Below are 23879 nucleotides of genomic sequence, written 5' to 3'. Positions count from 1 at the left end.
CCCAGAATCAATCTCACTCGCAATTCCCACTTAAGGGACCGATTCTGCAACTCATCCCTATGTGCCCAAGCTCCGCTGGCTACTGGTGCTGCTGCAGGCAGTTGCGCCTTCCGGGCCAAGGATCACAGGTGCCTCCAGTGGGGTTACCTCCGAGAAGTCCTTCTCAGTACCATTAGAGCCCTTAGAATCAGTCTCAGGTTCTGCACCAACTCCAGTGCCAATATCAATTCTGGTTCCGAGACCTGCACCAGTCACTCTTTATGATGCAGCTACTGACATAATGAGTATTCCCTATAAGCTAGAGATGACATTTCTTTTATTTAAATAGCAATACTACTATAACATTTCATATGAAAGGGGCAGCAACCTCAAGTAAATTTATCACAGCTACAGAATGAAAGATTATTGCAGACTTGCCCTGCCCATTATTAAACTATAATATTTTGTCTCCTTCACAAATGTATTAATTTGATTGATTAGTCATGCATGGTATAGCCCCTATAACAACAGGCAATTATTAGAAAAAATCTCAAATTGCATAAAGAAAATCAGATACAGGATGGTCGAGATTTCATCATCATCAGCACCACTTTGGGTCACCTCTTACATTCCTTAAAAACTTCAATAATTAACTGTAAATAGATGGTAGAGAGTCTTATGTTACTAGCTTTCTGGCAAGAAAGACAGGCCTTTTCAGCATCTACAGATAGAACAGTATGCAAGCTTTTCTACACTCATCTTGTCCTGTACGTCTGAAATTAGGTACAGTGAACATCTGACTTCTACATTCAGAAGGTCCTGGTCGGAGGTAACCATAGTAGACAAGGCTTTATTTAATCTGTTGGCCGGAAAAATTTAAGATAACATACTACAGAGAGGTGAGGGTTAATATGAACTGTACTGTCTAGGATTCTTCCAAGGCTTGAGGATCTGACAAAATCAGTACTAAAATAACATCTGTGACCAACCACATTCCAAGAAAAATCAGTCAGTGGCCTCAGTAAGTCTGCAGGCAAGTTGATATAAAAGGATGATACTAGTCCATCTAGGCCTGATTTCTGGTTAGTTTTGAGAGCCAATAGTTTCTAGATCTCCCTCTTTACAAGCAGGTTGTTCTTGTTCCTTTTCTGGCTCCCCCCTTTTTTTTGGGGGGGGGGGGGGTGGATGTTGGAAGGTTTACATTTTCACAATACGCGAGATGTTTCTGTGGAACAGATATTGTCATCATATAAACATTCTGTTATTTATAGAGCACAGTCCTTACCACATGGGCAGGAATGTGGCTTACAACGAACATAATGCCAATCATTAGTGGACAGTCTTAGTACGGATTTCCATTGCAGTGGCTTAACAGGGTATAGGCCACTTGTATTTTAAGACAAATAAGTGGAGACTGAAGAACACTTATGGACTTTTCAAGAGATGGATCAAGCCTTTAGGATATTTAGGAATTCTTAATTTTTTTTCATCATTGTACAGCATAATCCATGCATTCTTTTCAGATGTCTCAACATATGAACAAATTAGCTTGACTCTGACACGATGGGCAAGCATCCTAACAGACTGCTGTTGTGCATAGCTCTGAATTACATTTCAGTGAACTGAGAACAGGAGGCGAGCTGCCCTTAGCTGTAGCTTCTTTGGAAACTTGTACATTTATGTTTTGCCCTTCACTTTGTTAGCCCCTTTGAAGTATGCATTACTGAATTTGCTTCATTTGGGACATATTAGCAGAGAGCTAGAACCCGGTCCTTGAGCATCCCTTTAGGTAATCACCTCATGTTTTTCTTAAGCTTAGGGAGAGTTTTTAGGTTGAGCACAAGCGTACGACCTATTGTATACTTTTAATATACTTCTTCTGTGAGCTTACAGCAATTTAATTTGTTAGTTTCAGTGTCATTTAAAATCCTTGCTTGCTAGTGGTCAGTCATGCCTTTTTGTCCCTCCTTGTGTGTGAGAGCAGGGACCAACTACTGTATAATTATGCTTTGTCCTGTTTATTTGGTCTGTAGGGGACTTTCTTTTTTTTACTTTATTTCCTGCTCCTGTCCAAGGAATCTTACCTTTTGATTTGCAGAGCATTCTTGCTCTGAGCTTAGCTGCAAACAAGACTATAGTTCAGGGTGTTATCTTGGTCACATTTGGTCTTTGTGGGCTCTCTCAGCACCTTTCCTTGACTTGGATTTTCTTTACCAACTCTGTCTGCCTGTGGGGTGGTGAGAGAAAGGGCAGACGATCGCTTGTAACTGTTTATAGCCTAGGCACCAAGCTTCACCAGGGCTCTGCAATCCTTAGAGACAGTGCCTACTTCTGCTCCATACTGGGATCCCACTTGCAGCCCCATCAGTGCACCTCAGGTCACACACTCCATCCCTGTGCCAGGAACCCCACACACAATGTCTGCCAGAGCGCCTCGGTTCTTATAGTCAGTACACTCTGCTGCTCTAGTACTGGGACCTCCGGGTGCAGCTCCATCAGTGCTCCTTAGCTCACTAAATCCAAGCCCTCAGCCGTGCCAGTGCAAGGAGCCCAAAACGCACCATCTGCCAGAGCACTTCAGTTCTTGCAGTCAGTACATTCTACTGTTCCGGTACTAGGACCTTGGGCGCAGATCCATCAGTGCACCTCAGTTCACACACTCCAAGCCCTCAGCCGTGCCAGTGCCAGGAACCCCACACACAATGTCTGCCAGAGCACCTCAGTTCTTCCAGTCCGTACACTCTGCTGCTGCAGTACTAGGACCTCGAGCGCAGCCCAGTTCACAAAATCCAACCCCTTAGCTGTGCCAGTGCCAGGAACCCCACCCACCCCGTCTGCCAGAGCACCTCAGTTCTCACAGTCAGTACACTCTGCTACTCCAGCACTGGGACCTCGGGCACAACTCCATCAGAGTACCTCATTTCACGAAATCCAAGCCCTCAACCGCGCCAGTGCCAGCAACCCCACTCGCACCATCTGCCAGAGCACTTCAGTTCTTGCAGTCAGTACACTCTACTGTTCCGGTACTGGGACCTTGGGCGCAGATCCATCAGTGCACCTCAATTCACACACTCCAAGCCTTCAGCCGTGCCAGTGCCAGGAACCCCACACACATCGTCTGCCAGAGCACCTCAGTTCTTGCAGTCAGTACACACTGCTGCTCCAGAACTGGGAAATTGGGTGCAGCTCCATCAGTGCACCTCAGTTCTACCCTGGCAAGGTCACCTACTTTTCCATACTGGGGCCCCGTTCACATACAGTTCAATTACAGCAGCTCAATTCTAAAATTCAGTCCCAGGGTCAAGCCAATACTGGACCCAAAAGAGCAAAACACAGCTCAGCCAGTGCACCTCAAGTCTAACATCCAATGTCACTGTTGATGGGAACCACCACAGCTCCACCAGAATCCATCAATTCTAACATTCAGTACACATTTCCTCTCAGGACTCCTTGCTTCTGTGCTTCAGACGAATTGCCACTCCCATGCTGGGCCCGAATCGCAGCTTCACCAGGGAACCTCTCCAGGCTAACACTCGGCAACACTGGCAAGCCAATACTGGGTTTTACACATAGCTTCATTAATATACCTCACTACTGACCTTGTGTGCCCGTTACTATTTCAGTACTGCAGCCAACATACAACTCTGTCAGTGCACCTCTACCCTAACCTGCAGCGCCCTGTTATTCTAATACCAGGAATTACACAGTGCTTCGTTTCTCATTCCTCACCCGCTGCCTTTCTAGTATTCCAGCACTGGGCTGAGACACCGCTCAGTCTATACCCCCAAACCTGATCTGAAGCGCCCTAATATTGCTATATTGGGGTTCACATACAACTCTGCTAATGCACCTACTGCTGTTCTGCAGTGCCCCCTGCTGCTCCACACTCGGGCTTCTGTTTGCGGACGTGGGGAGCCAATTGCATCTATTCTTAGCTGCCAACTTTATTTGGGAGGGTCTTTTACACCTATCTCACTTCGTTCTTTCCTTTACTCTGATTACTCTCAATGTTTTCTTTCTCCCACACTTTTCTCTTTCTAGCTATTAAAATCAACATTCGCTCTTTCACTGTTTTGTTCTACTACTCTCCCTTTTTTTATTCCGCTCTTACTATTGATACCGCCTTTTTCAAACTCTGAAAAACTTGGTTATTTCTTTCCTTGTTTCCTTCCTCTCTTTTTTCTCCATCAGGGATTCATTCTTTCACTATTTTTTTCTCTTGCCTTCATCTTTCTTTGTCTTTTTTATTTGCTCTTTCTTTTGACTCGGTATGCATCCTTTCACCTTTTTTTTTAGATCTATCTTCCTTCCTTTCACTGGTGTTTTTCTTATCCTTATCTGTCAATTCACGTTTTACTATAAATCCCTCTTTTTCCCGTCTGTATGTGGAAGCCACAAGTTACCTGTCGGGACCCGAAGTGTCAAAGTGGTTTTCCCATTCTGTGTCTGTGGGAAATGTGTCAGTACATACATGCCTTGGTTCTTTTGATGCTTCTTTCTTTCACCATCTCTCTTAGTTTCTCGAATGTTCATTTTTCTCTCTCTTTTCACACTTTTTTCATTATTTTTTCCTCTATCTTTCATTCGCTAGCTTCCTTCCCTTTTGTTTCTTGTCTCACACGTTCTCTATTTCTTCTCTTAGTTGTGTTTTATTTTCTCATTCTTTCTTTCCCTTCTTTTTTTATTTCTTTGCGACACCTTGAATTTCTTCCTTTTTTCTGCTGCCTTTTTTTGTGCTTTTTCTGCCTCATCCTCTTTCTCTCCTGAAGCCTAGTTATCAATGAAGCGACAGCTGCAGTGGCACCGGGGCCCGGAGACCTACAAACCTCACTCAACTCTAATTACAGATGTATTTTCGTACCAAAATTCCAGTCAACCACATTCCTTTCTTTCTCCACGGTCCATGACACCGTTACTATGCCACTCGTCCTCACCAACTTTACTCCCAACTCTCTATTTAATTTCACCCTCCAATCGATCCCAAATGATATTTTTGTTGCTGTGTTTTGAGAATTACAGTCTAATGCCAAAAGTTTATTTCTGATAAAGGTTTATATGATAATTGTATATGTTTTAAGATAGAGGAAGAAGGAGAATGGAAGTGCTTTAGCTAAATGCTGGGCCACTAGAATTATAAGGCAAGAAAAGACAATTATGAGGGCGGGTTGACCAATTTATGTGGCAAGAAAAGTCCAGTTATGAATTTGCAATGCCAATAGCTCTAACTCAAGACAATGTGAGACCTGCATTGCAAATGCTTGTTTTTGTTTGCTGCTTTTGTTTATCTGAGAGGTGACATCACACTAGATACACAGGAGCCATAGCATACTGTGTTTTTTGGCCTAATGGATCTCAATTTAAGGTTATGGAACCAAGATATGCCACTATTATAGTCCTCCATGGAGACTTACTTAGACAAATATGGTGTAGTATACTTTTGTGTACCGAGGACAAATACCTTTAACCTCCTGGTAGATTGTTCTTCGTGCATTCTGCACTTCAGTACCGGTTGTCATACTTTTTATGACTGCATTCTTGCATTGCCTCATCCTTTTCGAATGGTTAAACGTTTTGATAATCAGAAACTTTAGATTGACATAACTCCTTCTGGCGAGTGAGATATTCTGGTTAGCAAATTTAGGAGTTTGGCCACCTGTCCATTCTTCAGGTCACAAATGAATAATAGTGATGGCTTTAACGTTCCCAGTCTTCCCCTTACAAACTAATATGTGGGCTTTTTTTATTACAATTTTGATTGTAGATTCAAATAAAAAAGGGAGAAGAGGAAATGGAATGCAATCTCAAGAGAATGGAAAGACAAAGGGGAAGGAGAGCACTGATCTTTGATAAAGACCGATAGGGTGCAATGAAACAATACAGAACACTGGGAGACATTATTTATAATCTTCTGTAAAACTATTACCATCCATAGAATTGTGATGTGTAAATTATCCAGTCAGGTATGCTGGTATATTGATGGTCAGTTTACTGCAGCAAGTGTAAGCCAATTTTTAATGATTAATATTTCATGGAGAAAAAAGGAGTGCATGTGTGGGAGAGAGGTAATAAAATCTGCATGAGCCACACGTGAGAACGCAGAAGGTATAATTAAGTTGACACAGATACTATGATATAAAAACGCCAGAGTTATCATTATACCAACGAAGAAATAAAGGATCATAATATGTGATGGAACAATCAGAAGGGGTTGCTTCAACAGGATTTGTAAATGTGAATTACTCCTGGCAGTTTATACACTTCCTTATGGAGAGAAATTGAGCAATTTACTACAAAAAAACATGCAACATTTGCAAACAGTGGCACAAATCACTTTTCTATGGCTCGGTTCATTTTTTGGTAGAGGATAACAAAGGATCCCACAATGTTGAAGGTATCAAGTTGTTCTCTCTCTTTCCAGTATAACATAAAAAGTGCAAATCATTATGCAATCGAAAAGCGTAGTCTGTTCTCCATGCCAAAAGGCAGCAGCCATAAACCCTTTTTTCAGAATTAAAGGCTAGCAATGACTTAAACAAAGACATTATTTAATGGGCCATAAGTTTCAGGGTGCCCACTGCTGCACAGAATCTTCAACTACGTCCTTTTGATTTTAAAAGCCAATTTGGAAATTGATGAGGATTATTCACAATAAACAAATTTGCTTCGTAATATCGTCCTGGAGAGTCCTGAGATACCAGCCCAGGAAGCTGTGGTTTTCTTGATGTTAAAGGGATCATTCTGTTTTCATTTGTGGAGCATGTCATTCATAAGCCAGTAGTTAATGAACAATTTATTGAAGGAGGCACTTTAAATATGGAGTCGTATCCAGGATTGACTATACAAAGCTGTAATTTCACGGTGGAGGTTGGGCTAAGCAATCCTTAAAATAAGCTTGCTCAGTTAAAAAAAAAAAAAAGTTTTGTTTTTTAACCTTTTGCAAATGTGGTTAAGCAACTTTGCAAATGGTGATTTGGGCTGCTTACCTACCTGATCCCAACTCCAGACAGAGAAAACGGGCATTTGCAATGCAATAGGTCTCACATTAGCGAGAGTTAGAGCTGTTGTCGTTGTAAACGTTAATGACAACATCGCATTTGGTAAGTTATAAATATTTAGCCATGCAGCACATTAAACCTTTATCAGAAATAAACTGTTTGTGCATTCCTTCATACAACTTGCATTACACTGTAATGGTCTGAACAGCCCCTACAGAGCACCACAATAAAAATAGCATTTGAAGAAACATGGTCAGGTAACCATATATTCAGCCCCTAGAGGCCATAACTGCGTAAAAAAGAATGATAGAGAACATTGCAGTGTAACTATATAAGCATCCCCACGAGGGCATAGCTTATTATACATTTTCAGGCTTAGAAGGCCTTTTAAATATAATTTAACTGTGGAGTCAGCAGCACAAGGGTGCAGTGCCCCAGGTCGTTACTAGATGTCCCTGTAGAGTGAACAGCAGAAGGTGCAGTACCACTGGTTGTGCCAAGATGTCCCTGTAGAGTCAACAGCAGAAGGTGCAGTACAACTGGCCGTGGCTAGATGTCCCTGTGGAGCCAAAAGCACTTTGAGTACAGTGCCACAGAACTCTGCTAGAACTTCTTCTGACGTCAGAAACTCAGAATTTCCCCCAAACCCGGAAATGGCTAGAGAAGTACCAGATCATCAGTGAAATGTCTGAAATATGTAGCCATGAGGTACATTAAACCTTTAAAAGAAATAAACTGTATTTGTGCATACATTAAATCTTTATCAGAAATAAACTGTTTGTGCATTAGCAGAAGGTGCAATACCACTGGTAGTGGCTAGATGTCCCTGCGGAGCCTACTGAGTTAGTAGTGCCTTTGGGCAATTATCATCCTTCCTCCCTTGGAGAGTATGGTGCATTACTCATTTGCAGAACGAGTAAGGATGTCAGAATATTACTACAAACAAGGCCTTTATAACACAAACACCTCTCAGCTGTAAAAACAAAAGTTCCATCGATAAGAAAGAAGCTTAAATATGTATTTAATGGTGGAAGAGGTTATGAATTGTGGGCCCCCTCATACCTACCGTGACCCACCTGAACAGAAAGCGCACATCGTTATGAATGTTCTGGTGGTGATCCCATTGCCCTAGGACCACCACTGACTGAGTTATGGCCAAAAATGTGTTGTAAAAGTAATGCCTGCAAAGCATTTTGGGGTGAGTTTCCCTGAGTGCAGTGAATATTGCAGCATCTGCTCTCCTGCTATGTAGGGAGAGCTGTTGTTGAGGATTCATTTCTGGGTCGATTTCTTGCTACATAAAGCCACATAAAAATGTACAATACATACCCATGACACAATTACTTGCATTTACCCATTAGGTGAAGGGCAAACGCTGAAAATGAACAGCGCGTGTGAACATGAGTGCTTCCTGACAAACACAAGAGAAAAAAGAAGTCCGTTCAAACAGAAAAACATTCCAGGCATAATTAAACTGAAGTTGGCTGGTGCGTCTCAGCCAAGGACAGGAAATGACGTACTGGCTGCCAAACCAGTCAGGAGGCAGCAAGACAAGAGTGACACTGCCTACAACCTATGGTAAGCGGAAGGCGGGAGCAAAGTCCTATACTCATTCCAATAGGTCTTGCAGACAATGCATGCGCACAGTCTAGGCTTGACCTAAAAAGGTAATGAAACTCAAATGTTCCCCAAAACAGGGACTGTGGAAAGTCCTACACTGTCAACCAGGGTCTGCAAGATACTGTGTTTAGAAAAGCAGCTGACTGCAAATACTTGATAAAAATTGCCCAGCGAGATCCAAAGAGGTGTTCTAAAAATGGCCATAAGGGCTGCTACGTGCTATCTTTGAACCAAAAACCCCTTTTGTTTTAATTTTATTGCTTCTGCTGTCTGCCACTACAAAACACAATTAAAGAATTAAGACATGTATGCTGAAGAATATTTCTTGGTGGTTTGTAAAAAGCCTACAGGAGTAAAGGGTCCTGGTCGTTCTTTAAGTTTACTTGCAAAGGAATGCAGAATACTTTCAAAAGGTTTGCACAGGGCTGCTACCTACATCTTTTACAAGGATGCCATCTTGCTAGCAATGGAGAGCAACCTATATTTCTACATTTACTTTTACCAAAACAAATTATAATTTCTTACTGGTGCATTAATACACGTTACAAAAAAGAACATTTGGGTTAAACTGCACCACACGGGACGACTCCAGATATTATTGCCAACTTATGAAAGCAAGCAAACATGTATGACAACAATATCTGATGCAGGGCACCTTAATGGAACATTTCACCTCACAGATGAAACAAGCATAGGCAAAGCCTTTAATACTGGACACTGATCTATTAGGTTTGCCAGTGTGTTTCCCACCTTGAAGGACACAGAGCGTGGAACATGCATGCACAGCGGCTGTTTTGTAATTGTTTTTCAAATGCTTCATGGAAAATTATCACAAGGTGACTGTCGTGAAGGCTTTAATTACAACCCACCAGACCGATGACCAACTCTTACGCGTTTCACTGCCGGGGAGTTTGATCATCTCTGCAACAGAGTTTTCAAAAAACAAAATTGGCAGTGGGTTGGTCAAGCATATGTATCTCTTTGGTCTCTGTACACATATACAAACTACATGTTATTCTAAGGCATTCTCAATTACATGTTGGTGCAAACTCTGCATTAATATCTAGTTGCAGTCTTACGATACAATGAAAACTGTGGAAGCATTTTAATTTTTTTTTAACAAATGATCTCAGAATTTCGGGCAGTGAAATGTGCGACGGGTGCTACTGTACCCACTGCACATCAGCATTGCCGCCGGCTCTGTTAGGAGCCGGCAGCAATGTTGATGTGACTTTTCTGCCAGGTTTTGACCTCCGACTTTGTTCCTAAGGGACGCCTGAGTGTAGAGGTACAAGACATATATTGGTTTTCTATGGGTTCAGGGTGTGCAAAGGCTATAAACTGGATGCAGTGCATTTGGGAAATTTGTAAAGCAACTCAAAGCGAAGTGCTAGGTTAGACTCCCTGCTTTTTAGGTCGAGCCCAGGCAAAGCTCATGTGCTTTCTCTCAACACTTGATACTTTTGTGGGCTTTCACCATGACTATCACTTTCATTCATTCCTTGGCCTGCCTTTCAAAATTCCTTTGGTTTGTTAGATGAATGCTTTAGGTTTGTCCCAGCTTGAGGCTGTTTTGTAACCGCCTTGAAGACTGACCCTGTTTCATGGGTTACTGCACAATCGGCCAAATACCTTAGTGTCGGCACACTACGTTTTTCTTTTGCCTCTCTGCTTCACACTCATATGTTGTTTCTTCCTCTGGCATCTCACTATTTCTTTGCAGTGTTTGAGCCCCACAGAGGCTACACGGAGATTCTTTTTTATTTCTTTTTTTGCAGTTTTATATAGCGCAAACTCGACTGAAAGACTAGAGCGCTTTACATGAGCACTTGATAAATTTTAAGCCCCATTCCTAAATAATTCCCAAGTTTAACAGTTGAAAAATATGCAAACTTGTGCCTTTTAAACCGATAAAACACAAGGAAAACCCTCAATGTGGCTCTCCCGACACAGCTGGAGAGCCGACACTACAATATTCAGTGCACTTGGGAAACACACCACATAATGCTTTGTGGGGCACTCCTTTTACAACACATTTGTACCCATAACCTTGTGCTGAACGGTTTGGTGGTGGTCCCATTTTCCTAGGACCTCTTGAACAATGGGACCACCACCAAACAGTTCAGCACAACGTGCTATGTCTGTCCAGCTCATCTTCTGGGTCTCCATACCAGGTTGGGTGGGGGGGCGGGGTGGTGGGACCCACAAAATCATAACCTTTCCCACCATTCAATGCCTTTTTAAGCTCTCTCATAACTGGAGCTTTTGCTTTGCAGCTGGGAGTAGTTAGAATATTATTACAAACAAGGCCATTAAAATACAAACAGGCCTGCTAGGCCTGAAAATGTGTCGGCCCTTCTCTTTTTGTGTGGTTATGCCCTCGAGGGGCTGACTTTAACGTTACATGATCATGTTTCTTCCAAATGCGATTTTGTATTGTGGTGCCCTCTAGGGGGTGTTCTGACCATTACAGTCTAATGCCAAGTGTATGAAGGAAAGCACAAACACAGTTGATGTCCAATAAAGGTTTAGTGTGCTGCATTGCTAAATACTTACAAGGTCCCAAAGGCGAGACCTACTGGCTATGCCAATGCTCGTTTGTCACAGGTATCAAGGTTGGGCTGCATGGAAACATACCATTTATTTTTTATATCCAAGCTATCATAAGGTTTCTACCATTGGAGGAAAAACCACCCTCACGTAAACTGGCTTTCTGCAAAAATTTACTGAACAAGACATCTGCAACATTTTCAACACTTGTTTCTGCCAAACATGGTATTTTCCTTCAGTTCTCCTCACACAGAAACATATCGTTCTGAAGGCTTGACCTGAATCTCAGTTCCCCCAAGACTTGGGCGTGGAGTAGCCAGACATGGGTTTTCCATGGGTCTGAGTAGGAATTCACATACTAGGCACTAGGGAATAATTTTCATGCGGGAGGCTCCATTGGGGATATCTGCAGAATTTGCAGCTGACACCTAGGGGAACCTGCCCATCTCAGACGTTTATGAAACTAGAGACAAAGGAGAATCCGCAGTGATATGACTTGCAAGAACGTGAACATGTTTGGTTTGGATCTCCTGCAAATCTCAGAGTATAGTAAAAAAGGAAAAAAACAAATTTTCTTCCAGAGCGTTAGGCAAATGACAAAAGTCCTACCATCCAATGTTTCCAATCTTTCCTAATAAAAATGGTACCCAACAGTTGGGTGAGCTTACTGCATAAGACAAGAGTTAATAGGGGAAAAGTAAATACATTTGAAAACATCTGAGACTGTTGTGACAATCTTTGGATATATTTGGCCTGCTCCTGTCAGTTACAATAGGTCCACCTGCACATGTGAGGTACTGTTTTTACTGGTAGAAGTTCTTAGCTTTCCCACCCCACACATGCAACTTTTCGTCACAGAAATGTATGGAAACTGTTTTTAAACAACATGTAAGTTGTGCAGTGCATTATAGGTAAGAGAAAAGTGGTGGTACCCTCACAAGCCACAAAATCCAGGTCTCCTTCAGTTGTCTGGTGTTTAATATTGTCAGGAGTTGGTAGGCTTCCAAAGTTGTTGGACAGCCCCTGCCCCAGACATGTTTTTAGGTATGCCAGCAAAAACCCAGAACACCAACTTGAGTTTATTTCTTAGGCAAATCAATGCAAACAGTGTCCGTTGCCTTGCTGGGGTGCAGACAAGAGTGTATGTGCCCTAGCAAAAAAAGTTTGATCCAGTTTGGATTTGTTAAAAGACAAACAAAATATCCTATCAGAGTCCAGCTCCTGGAGCAAGGAACTGTGTGCCTGTGCGTCAGCAAGCAGACTCTGTTAGAATATTTTTTTTAAGCTTAAGGTAATATTGGCAAAGAAAAACAATCCTAGCACTGTCTGGCTTCTCACTGGGGCACAGTGCATCACAGCAAGGAGCCAGACGCTGTGTGGATTTTTGCTGATGCAAAGAAAAAAAAACAAAAGCCACGTCTGTCTCTTAGTTGAGGCACAGAACTGTGTTTGTGTGCCCTAGCAAGGAACCAGATGCTCTGTGGATTTTTTTTTTAAATCCTTGCTGGGGCAGAGAAACAACTCCTTCTTGAACAGAAACGCACTGAAAGAGGAAGGAGGTGCACAAATAAATAAATCAGTAAGTGGGAACTGGAAAAGGAAATCTAGGAACAATCCTAGTCCATCCCCTTTCATTACCCATCACCTGGGAGGTGTGGCCAAGCACGATGGCCAACGAGACATGTTAGCAGAGAGCTCCCTGGCACTCTGCCTGAATTCTGCACTATCCTGCCAGCTCCTGGCTGGATGAATCCCCTGATTCGCTGTCCAGACCATAGACCCTGGTAGGGTGTGAATGGCCCCCTGTTTGGCTGGTATAAACCTCCAGATTGATGGCACAAAGTCGCTGACTGGGGTACAGGTGCACAGAGGGGCTGGCCGTATACAGCTCAGGGGCCGCTGTATCATTGTGTTCTAACTTGGTAGGTGTGGGGCATCCCGACAACCTTGGAGGAGGTGGGGGGGGGGGGGCAGGGGAGACTGCCCACAGTAGTGATCTGGGAGGAGGGAGGCCAGTGAGCGCAGCACACGGAGCTGAGTGGCTGCGGCACGTGACTGAGGTTGGCTGCGGACAACATAGGCTCTATCGCTGTCGAGAATAATTTGGTTGAGACAATATCCTTGAGAGCAGTGCGACTCCTCCTGTGACTGAAGCAGGCCCGCCTGAACACCGGCAGGATGAGGGGACCCTCTGGCCTGTGGACGAAAGAAGCATGACCCTGAGGCTGACTGCAGGGGCCAGAGATGAGACAGCAGACTGCAGCAATGAGCCTCCACAATTGATCACTGGAGGAAGCTAACGGGGGCCTGGCGAGGGGTACTGACTAGGGCCCTCTTCCCTTCCACCTCCCATATCGCCCATTGGACAGAGAGCTGAGCGCTTATAGCCCACATGGCTGCGGATTCCGTGGGCCCCTCAGCCGTCGAAAAACTTTTGGCTTGGCCTAGGTGGCATTTCTGGGGACTTCACACGGCTGGAGCAGAGCCTCCCTGATTAGAGGTGAGGGGAGGAGGCCCTCCGTTGGAAGAAAAATGCCTACGTGAGAGAATGCGGGCCGTGTGGGGGCACAGCCTGGTCGATGGTCGCTCCTCGGGCAGACCTATGGATTGCTGTGACCCAGCTGCACGGCTGACGATGGTGATCAGTGCCTAGATGTCCCAACTGCGGCCTGGTGGCAGAAGCCTCTGCAAGCAACTGTTGAGGCCCCGGTATTGGTGACTGGAGCACCTGAGGTGGCAGACGAGGGCCTGATCAAAGGAAACTGAATGGGGCCCTCTGCCTCCCTTATCTCCCTGCACCTTGGGAAGGCCAGTCTGCGCCTGTCGAGACACATGCCGTGCTGCGGCCGGTTGGTGCCCTACCCGGAGGCCCAGGCGAGGCGGCCGCAGCTACAACCTACAGACCTCTTAGGCTAGTTCCAGACATGTGAGTCTGGGTGAGTGAGATAAACTCCCCGGCTCAGCCCCAGGGAGGGCAACCTGCAACTGGAGCAGGCTCTCAGCACCCCTCAGTGGGCATGATGCGAGGAGGCATGACTGGGCACTACGAATAGGCTACCCCTCACTGCCTCCCCCGTGAATGCAAAACTGCTCGGCCCTGGTGCGTGTGTAGAGCAATTCACCTTTAAGAGGATCGGCTACCTGTATGCTCAGCATGGTGCGTGGAAAGGCCGTCCGGAGTAGGAGCAGCAGCTGCTCATCGATCATTTTACAGGGGCCTGGAGGGCTGGTGTGGCATGGCTAGAGGGAGACAACATGTCCCCGCTGCTTGGCATAGAGCCATCTGGCTCACAAATACTGGCAGCAATTGAGGGCTCAAAGCAGATCCCGGAACAGACAAATGGGCGCCATCACTATAGAGGTGAATTTGCTGTGTGTAGACCTTTGGGATGTTTCAGAACATTTCTGGGAGACTAAAGATAAGGTCCAGGCACTAACACAGGAAGTGAAAGACCTGACAGACACGGTACGCACACTCTTGGAGCATGCTGCCCACTTCAACGAGTCTTGAGGATGCTGAGAGGAGATACATATGCTGTAACTGGCAGTCTTTGGGTTCCCGGAGCGGGCTGAGGGAGAAACTACTGAGCTATTTCTTCAACACTAGATTGCTGGCCTGATGTGGACAAGAACCCCATTGAATTTCTTTGTGACTGAGGCAGCATATCAGGCACTAGACCAGCACCCCCACCTGGGGCTCCACCGAGGGCCATCATTGCTAAGGTTCTCACCTATAGAGACAGACACAACATCTTACAATCGCCAGAAAGAATGGGGACCCCAAATTCGAAGGGAGCACAATAGGTTTTTCCTAGACTATACATGTTGGGTCCAGGCCCAAAGAAAATCGTTTCTGGATGTCAAACAGAAGCTGCAGACACAGCCTACGCTACATGCTGCTGTATATGGCCAAGCTGAAGGTTCTGGAAGGAGGTTGCTCTCCCTTCTTTGTATCCCCTGAGGTGGTCTGGGACTGGTTGGATCAGAGGGAATACCCCAGGCCTAGCCAGGTCCTGAGAGAAAGAACACAAGGAAGAGGTCTAGGGGTAGCCCAGTGGTTCGGCTGAGAGACGGAGATGTGGATGAAACACAGCATAGAGGTGCAGGCGATCGGCAAGCTGGAGAGAATGCACAACACAACGGGATGACCCTGGGTACTGCCGCCTCACAGGAGTCATCACAGACCCCAGACCTGGGAGGCAGCAGTCCGGAAGACTGTCTGAGGTAGTTGGGGTAAGGGGGATGCATTCTGTTGGGAGGGGAGTGGCCCTCCCACCATGGAATGAATCCTGGACTGCTGAAAGCAGGGACGTTGAGAAGAAACATTTGGTAAGCAGTGCGGAGGATGCATGGAAATACAAGGATACATATTGAGTGATACCTCACCTTCTGTGACTCTGTTAAAGGAGCACTATAGGGACTGCTAGGTCAGTGAGCACTTCCCCGTTTGGGTGCCACCCCACGGGGGAGCACTTTGTCAGACTGCCTCCACTTTTGTACCTTTTTGGTCGCTGTTGCCTCTGTCTGGGGTGTTTGTCTTATAACCAAAACTGATGTCACCCCATTCTTGTATATCTCAGTGTTTACCTGGGAGGAGAGAGTAGGGTTTGGTTGGGACTCAGCTATGTTTTATGCAGAGGGTGACCAAGGTGCTGAGACTGATCTGGAAGAATACATGGGCAAGTATGTGTGGTGATAGCACGAGGGGAGCTCAGGGGACCCTGGCCCTAGTGGGAGGGGGCTATGGAGACAGGGATGCCCATGCACATTTAGACTCATCTCCTAAAACGTCAGGGTCCTACACGACTACACCAAGAGATACTGGGTATACACTTACCTGGCTTGATATGGGGTGGGCATAGCAATGCTGCAGGAGACTCACGTGGTAGATTAGGAAGCCGGTAAGCTTAAGAAGAAATGGTGGGTTCAGTTATACTCCTTCCATTCGGTGTACGCTAGAGGCGTGTCCATATGGGTGGCTCCAGGAATACCATTTCAGCATAGGGAGGCCAAAGCAGACTGGATGGCATTGAGGTTTGCCTCATAAATGTATGTGTCCCTAACCACAATGACAAGGTTTATTTTTCAAGACTCTAACCTTTTGCCTTCGTATTTGGGTGTCCCTCTGATCAGGGCAGAATATTTTAATTGTATCTTAGATGGCCATCTTGACAGAAACGCTGGCCGAGCATTGTCTGAAGTCATGGGACAGGCAGACTGCATAGATATCTGGAGAAGTATCCACCCCTTAAAGGGTAAGTTCATCTATTACTCAACAGTTTATCAAATGTATAGCAGGTTGGATAGGATCCTGGTGTCCCAGGAAATAGGGGACCAAATTCAGGATGTGGAACTCCTGGGCAGTTTAAATTGGAACATGCGTTGGTCTCCTCAGATGCACCTGGGCTTGCGTCTGGCCAGCTGTGCCTGTTTGGCAACTCCAGGACTTAGATCAGACCTTAGGGATGTAAACACTGGTTACTTTGCTGACAACTGGGGGTCGGTCTCAACGTGAGTGCGCAAATGGGATGCGCTCAAAGTAGTCCTATGGGGGGAATGTTTCACAGACATACAGAGTCAAACACCTGCTGCAAAGTGATCTCAGAGAACAAGAGCAGAAATTGATTAGCATGCAAAGGAACACTTCGGGCAGCCGATCTGCTGAAAAGGAAAGGCAAGGGATGAGGCACACCACAGCGGATATCTGGGACAACAGATATGTTCACTCGGAAGGAATATAGGCACCACTTGCACCGAGAGGGGGGATAAGCCAGGCAAGCTTTTAGTCTGGCTCATGTGGCGTAAAAGTCCCAGTCCCATAATCATGGCACTAAGGAGCCACTTGGGTAACATGGTGCATATACAAGCAGCAATCAATGGTAAGTTACAACATCATCTGTTGGCGATATATAAAAGGCCGACTGACCGAAAGGATGTGGCGGGGGATGACTTTGAGCAGTGTGCTACTGCTGACCCTAAAGGAGGAACAAGGTGGCCCTAGATGTGGACCTCACTAAGGAGGAACTGCTGGAGGCCATTAAGGGTATGCCCAGATGCAAGTCACCGGGCTTGGACGGCCTACCCCTCGAGTTCTACCAGGCCTACCCAGACTGCTGTTGGACTGGCTCCTGGAGGTATTCCGGGAGGGCCGACAGTTGGGGGCCCTGCTGCAACACGGAACTTATGGGCGCATATCGGCCATTGTCCATGATCTACACTGATGTCAAGGTGTTAGCAAAAGCCCTCGCCAACCGCTTGGGGCAATGACCCAAAGTTTGATTCATGATGATCAGTGCGTGTGTATCCTGCAGTGTAACACCCTCATGAACCTGACTCATGTCATGCAGTTGGTGCGGGGCTCCCCCTAGAGGGAGCGCTGATAGCCCTGGATACAGAAAGGGCGCTTGACACCCTGGATTTAGAGTTCCAACAGGCAGAGTTGGGATGAGTGAAATTTTGCCCGGGGTTCCCGAAGTGGGTCTCTCTGTTGTATGTTAACCTTTCGGCAAGGGTGAGGTCGGGCAGCTACATTTCAGAGACTTGGCCTACAGAATGCGGCACAAAAAGTGCTGCCTGCTTTCCCTTTTACTGTTCTCCGTGGGGGTGGAGCCACTCGCGATCTGCATATGAAGAGCTGAGGAGATGGGCCATATGGGTGGGAGCAGGGGGGACTACCTGATCTCTATGTATGCAGATGACGCCCTTGTATACTTAACACAACCAGAGATCTCAGTGCCACTCCTTCTATAGGAGCTACAGTGGTTCGCTAGGGCATCTGGTCTCCAAGTTAATCAGGTGAAATCGCTAGTGTTCCCACTGGCAGTGCTAGAGGGGTGACCCCATGAGGCAATGGCATAGGTCATGCTGCGCTGGGAGCTAGAGGTGCTCAGATATCTGGGGATCCAAGTTTCACATGTGGAAGAGAAAGATACTCTCTAAACGTGGGACGAGTGCTTACTTGGCTTCGAGCCTGAGTGGTGTTCCGGCAAATGCTGCCGTTGTTGGTGGCGGGCAGACTCAAACTAACTAAAATGGTGTTCGCTTCAAGATGCTTGTACATGTTGCAGAATTCACAGTGTTTGATTCCACGGAGCACTTTCAAGGCACTTGAGATTTTATTGGCGGTGCTGGTCTGGGCGGGCAATCGCAGCAGGGTGAGACTCCCAGTCCGGAAGCTCGACCCTATGCAGTGGGGACTCGGCCTCCCAGATCCTGAGCTGTATTATCTGGCCTCACAGTCACAACATGGGGACAGATGGTGCTTAGATGAGGATAACTGGGTGAAACGCCTTTTGGCTGGGACCACAGAAGCAGCAAACCTGCCATCTATATTGTTAGCAGGATCAAGTAAAAACAGAACCCACCCGTTTGTAATATAACAAGCCGCCTGCGTGGGGAAGTGTCGTCAGGAGGGTTTTTCGCACATACCGCCATTTTCCATAAACCTCCCGCTGCAGTGGATGACCAAGTTTGCAGACCTCGACCACAAGGTCTCCTTGACTAGATGGTAAAAGGGGGGATGCAAGCTGCTTTAGGACCTATACCTGGCAGATGGCTGTCTCACATTCCAAGAGACCCAAGAGTCATTCAGGGTGGGCCCAGGTCGGTTCTTGCAATTTGCAGCCCTGACTAGGGTTGCGAGGAGATTAAAGCCGGACTTCCTGACCTCGCCATAGGAATCCAGCATGCTGGGTGCATTGTTGGAGCTTGGCTCCTCTGAATGGCTGGGGTCCCACATATTTTGAGCCCTGAGGGCAGACCGTCCACAGGCCATGTATCGTGCTCGGGTGGCTGGGAGGCAGAAATACCAGTGTCCCTCCCAGATGCAGAGTGGAACAGGTCCTGCGCCGTGGTGAAAGAAGTGTTTCATAATGCAGGATTAATGTTGGCTCATTTTTACATCCTCCATCGTGCGTACATGGCTCCCTATGAGACTCAACAAAATTTACCCTGTCTGCATAGACGAGTGTCCGTGCTGCAAGGGAAGCAGATCAGGATTCATACACAAGATATGGGCCTGTGGCAGACTGACTAAGTATTGGCACGAGGTACTTGATCAGCTGATGTGTACCACTAATATCCAACTTGAAACTACTTTTATACACTGTCTATTGGGTGTTATCCCATCCATCAAAGAAGGAAGGTTACGTTATAAGTTTACCCAACCCGAGTATCTCGCTGTCTAAGTGCAGGGTTGCCATCAGATGGCTTTCTCCCACAGGGCTCATGATCCTGGCAAGGTCCAGGGACCTAGTGGAATGGTCCTGGGAGAAACTGAGACTTATTAGAGAAGTCTGTTCAGATGAGCGCTTGAAGGCTGACTGTCAAGAGTGGGAGCGCACAATAGAAGACATAACTGAAGGTGGAGAGGAGATACCAAATATGGCGTTACCAGCATGGGTAAACACAGCCCCCCCATGACGAGAGAAGTGGGGGCCTTCCAAAATACCAACAAGTAATCAGAGATACTGAGAGCACTGCTATACATGGACACAGAGCCAGGTGACTGGGGCTGGTGCAGTCTGGGGACATGCCCATAGACAGGAGGATGGGACTGTGACACTAGATGCCCTCCTGGGGAGGCACTTGCTGGAAATAATTTCCGAGACAGATGAGACCCTCTCATATGGAACAAGTTGATCCCCGTCAGGGCACCGCCACAGAATCACCCAACACCACTGACACTACGCAAGAAATCTTGAACATGATGGCACAGCTGAAAGTTCTCTGTTGTAATTAGGACAGTCACCATCCCAAGGCCCTACGACACAATCTTCCTTTTGGCCAGTTCCTGAGACTACGCCGTAATTGTAGCTCAATACAATCATTTGAGAGCCAGGCACATGACCTTTAGGACAAACTTCATAAGAGACACTAACCTCTAAGTGTCATCAACCCTGCCTACAAGAGGGCCCGCAATAACCACAGGGACGCACTACTGTCACCAATAGTCAAAGAACCAGACACCGGTTTGACATGTGTATCCACATACACCCCTTTGTCCAATACTGTTAAAAAAAACTTATCAACAAACGTTGGGCTAGTCTACAGAGCGGCGGCACACAGATTCCTAGGCCCTTGTCTGCATTTAAAAGGGCTACCAACATTAGAGATTTGGTGGTTCATACTCTTCCCCGACAAAAACAGGATACGTCTTTGCAGACTACACCCTATGGAACCTTCCCCCGGTCACTGGCCACTATCCTTGTGGCTCCTGCAATGTCTGCCCCCATATGAAACGACTGGACAAATTGGATTTGGAACACATCAGAACTTGTTATCTTCATAGACATACCAACTGCAACACACATCACTATCTATATGATCACCTGCCCCTGTGATCTGCGTGATATTGGTATGACCACAAGGCCTGTGAAACTTAGGATCAACGAACATCGTAGTAATATCAGGTGTTCTCTTATCACTACAAAATTGAGTACTCATTTTCTGGAGGCACATCATGGTCCTGATGATCTAGGGTGGGTTGTCTTACAAGCTCCGAGACCTGTTAACAATGACCCTACAGCTTTGTTCAGGATTGAACAACGCTGGGGTTTCAGACTGAAGACATCCAATATGGGTCTGAATGATGACATCCCTTGGTGTACTTTGACACCTTGACTGCACTCTATGACATGATGCTAATTATGAGCATTGATGCTTAACTTCCCCTGAACATAATTATCCATCGCCTTTTCTACTCAGGACTTTACTTGTTTTAGTCAAAATATGGAAAAACAACGTTTTTTTCAAATTGATTAATGCAAACATTTTCCTGAAGCCCTTTTGATCAGGGGACGTTTTTTCATTCTCCCATGTCTTTATATTTCTCTTTTTCTTTAGTTTATATTTATTTTCTGCCTGATTTAATGCTTTCAAGAAGGCCCCCACGTAGTGCAGACACACAGGTCCTTCTTTGTTTTCTATTTTGTATTCCGGTGATGGGGCCAAGTCTCATTGACGTGTGACCTATCCAGCTCCAGGAATTACTTCCTGGTTTGACGCGTCTGACCGCGTCGCCGTGTTTCTTTTAAACATGGGGAACGCGCTCCCTCACTGTCTTGAGGAGTGCGGCCCTGGGTAGGTCTCCGTTCAACTCCAGGAAGAAGGAAATGTGAGTACGATCATTCCTTTGTTAAATATTTTTGACTTATAGTACCGAAGAACTTCCTGAATTTACAGGACTAGCGTGTTGCAATCATTTATCTCCCCACCCGATTTGACCATCAGATTTTCATTCTGTTACCTCGATTGTTGGGTCCCCAGCTGTTTCTAAGACCCACCTACGGCGGTTACTATTGGACATGACATAACAAGTACTTTCCCTTATACACAATCAAATTAGAATTTGCATTAACTTTGGAGGAGCATTTTGATTTATTTAATATGACATTAAAGCATTTTTACCATGATACATGTTGATGGAAATTTTCAATGTGCAACCGATATACATGTATTTTGTGCTTTATCCCTATCTTTGTGTCCAGTATTACTCTCTTGGTTTTGAGGCTTGCATACCCCTAGGAAGCCCGTACTCTGTGATGGGATGGTAAGCCAAGTAAATATTTTATTTGTCTTCTATCTAACACGTTTGGGACTGGTTCTGAACCGTTTTGATCACTGTTTTTAATTTCACTGTGCAATTCAATTTCTTTACAAACAAACTTTTTTGTTTTCACTTTTTCGCAGGGCGACTTGCTGACCAAACTGACTATGACGGGCAGTCCACATAAGTAAGTGACCGACCAGTACTTACTTTTTTCGTATTAGTATAGGAGAAGTAGTATCAGCGGTCCTGAAGAAGCGTCACGGGGTCAATAGTTACCACTTAGACGTGAAACATGTTGACCTAGTATCACAGGATTTGGGGCACTACCTATTTTCCTTGAGTGGAGTGCAGCTGAGCATTATCTCCACCAGCACTCCTCGTTTTACTTTTAATCTTGGCCTTAACCTATTCCTGAATTATTAAATATGATGTCTATGGTTCTGAGCCAATTTTAACTTTCATTTTTCCCTTTCTCCTACATATACAGATAGCCAGTATTCATCCTAGGTCTGACCAATTCTGGTAGATTATCTCCGGTTAAGTACCGCCACTTTAATAGGTGTGGCCCGTCAGACATTGCAGCGCTGGTCTGACGAGGAGATTGCCCAGTGATGATGCTTGACATCCTATTGGGTGTGTGAGGGCTCTCCTTAGCCACTGACTATCATTAGCCCTGTGTATATCTGTATTCCTTTTTTATTTATGGAACAGTGTACTTTGTACATTTTTCATTAGTAATTAGGACATAGGCAGTAAATGCTTCACTGTGATGCTTGTTATGTTTTATCTGAAAAACCTTAATAAAGTATTTAAAAAAACAATACCCATTTCCTGGTGTGTTTCTTCTGTTGGTTGAGTGGCATAGGTGATGGGAGGGACAATGAGAAGATATGCACTGATACTCCCTCCCTCTAATTCAAAACCTCCATCCCAACAACAGACAAAAATGTCTCAAGTTGGTGGACATGGTTAGAGAGCTGTTGTAGCAGTAACAGATGCATGTAGCTTCTTCAGTAGACCCACCCAACAGCTTGATCCATAGATAGACCTGGGAGGAGCTAGAGAACTCCTCCCATCCTCTCCCAATACGTGTGCGATGTCCTTAGTGACATAACATGAAAATTAATATGCCAGCTCAGACCTGAGCACTGGGCACCTACAAACTTGATTCCTCTCAAACCCATTATAATGGAAGTGTCTCGTGACATATACACATAATAAGGGTATCCCTCCAAGATGTATTCAAACATCATAGGGCAGCCAGGGGTTAAAAATGGCAACAGTCAATTGCTGAAGAGGGATGGCCAAAAGTCCACTCTTTCTATACTGTATGTGCATGTCGTATCGATGTAGTAAAGTAATGGTATTATGAAGTCTATGATGGACTGTTGCCGCTGTCTGTACCTAAAAAGTGCTTTTACATTTAAAAAACAAACGAAAGGTACCTGATGCGTAGATAGCAACCCGATCAATTCCTCGGTCTTCTGCCTGAAGCTGTTGCAGAAATACACCTACTGAGTCTGAGATAGGTTTTAGTGTAAACTGACATCGCTCCCGTCGGGATGGTAAGCTAACAGAGATAACAGGTAGGCCATTTTGGTAAACCACAGTTACTTCTGAAAGGGAATAAAAATAAAAAATACTAATGGTAAGCACGTGCGTTTAAAACATATTGTAACACAGTAAATCAGAGCATAAACATTGCTATATTTTAAGGATTATGAGTGGAAATGTTATAGTGCCTGAATATAGTTGCAATGTGTTGCTTCTCCATCACAACCACCACCACACATTATGAACAAGTATAATTAATATAATGTCTGTGGTAAAATGTTAGAAATTACCAAAGTGTGATTTAAAAGCACATACAAAATCAATGAATTAAAAAAAAAAAAAAAAAAAAAAACAAGCATCAAATCAATGCATTAATGATACAGAGAAGTAACAAAATTGAACAGAAATGTGTACAACAGTCTAATAATGAACGCCTGTAAGGTAGACTTGAGTTAGACTACACATAAAATGTAGTTAGACAAGTCCATACTGCACCTTAACTTCAATTCAAACAAAGCAGAAAAACATGTCATATTACATAGTGCAGCAGACTTTAAAGACAGTACCTACAAAAGCCAAGCTTCCCTCTGTGCTATGACTGATGGCGTGCAAAGTACGATAAGGGTGCTCTT

General features: G+C 45.1%; 1 protein-coding gene across 2 annotated transcripts in view; it reads right to left on the bottom strand.

Moving 5' to 3' along the window:
• The window catches only part of MCU (mitochondrial calcium uniporter), a 539967-nt gene that overhangs the window by 160445 nt on the left and 355643 nt on the right, over window positions 1-23879 (bottom strand). For both annotated transcript variants that reach the window (XM_069240392.1, XM_069240393.1), the window contains one exon: window positions 23139-23309. In XM_069240392.1, the coding sequence (XP_069096493.1) occupies window positions 23139-23309 (171 nt within the window). The remainder of the gene's footprint in view (window positions 1-23138; window positions 23310-23879) is intronic.

Source organism: Pleurodeles waltl, chromosome 6 (assembly GCF_031143425.1).
Source record: "Pleurodeles waltl isolate 20211129_DDA chromosome 6, aPleWal1.hap1.20221129, whole genome shotgun sequence".
Lineage (NCBI taxonomy): Eukaryota > Metazoa > Chordata > Amphibia > Caudata > Salamandridae > Pleurodeles > Pleurodeles waltl.
The sequence above is the reverse complement of the archived record's forward strand: the minus strand, read 5'-3'. Positions and strand labels throughout refer to the sequence as shown.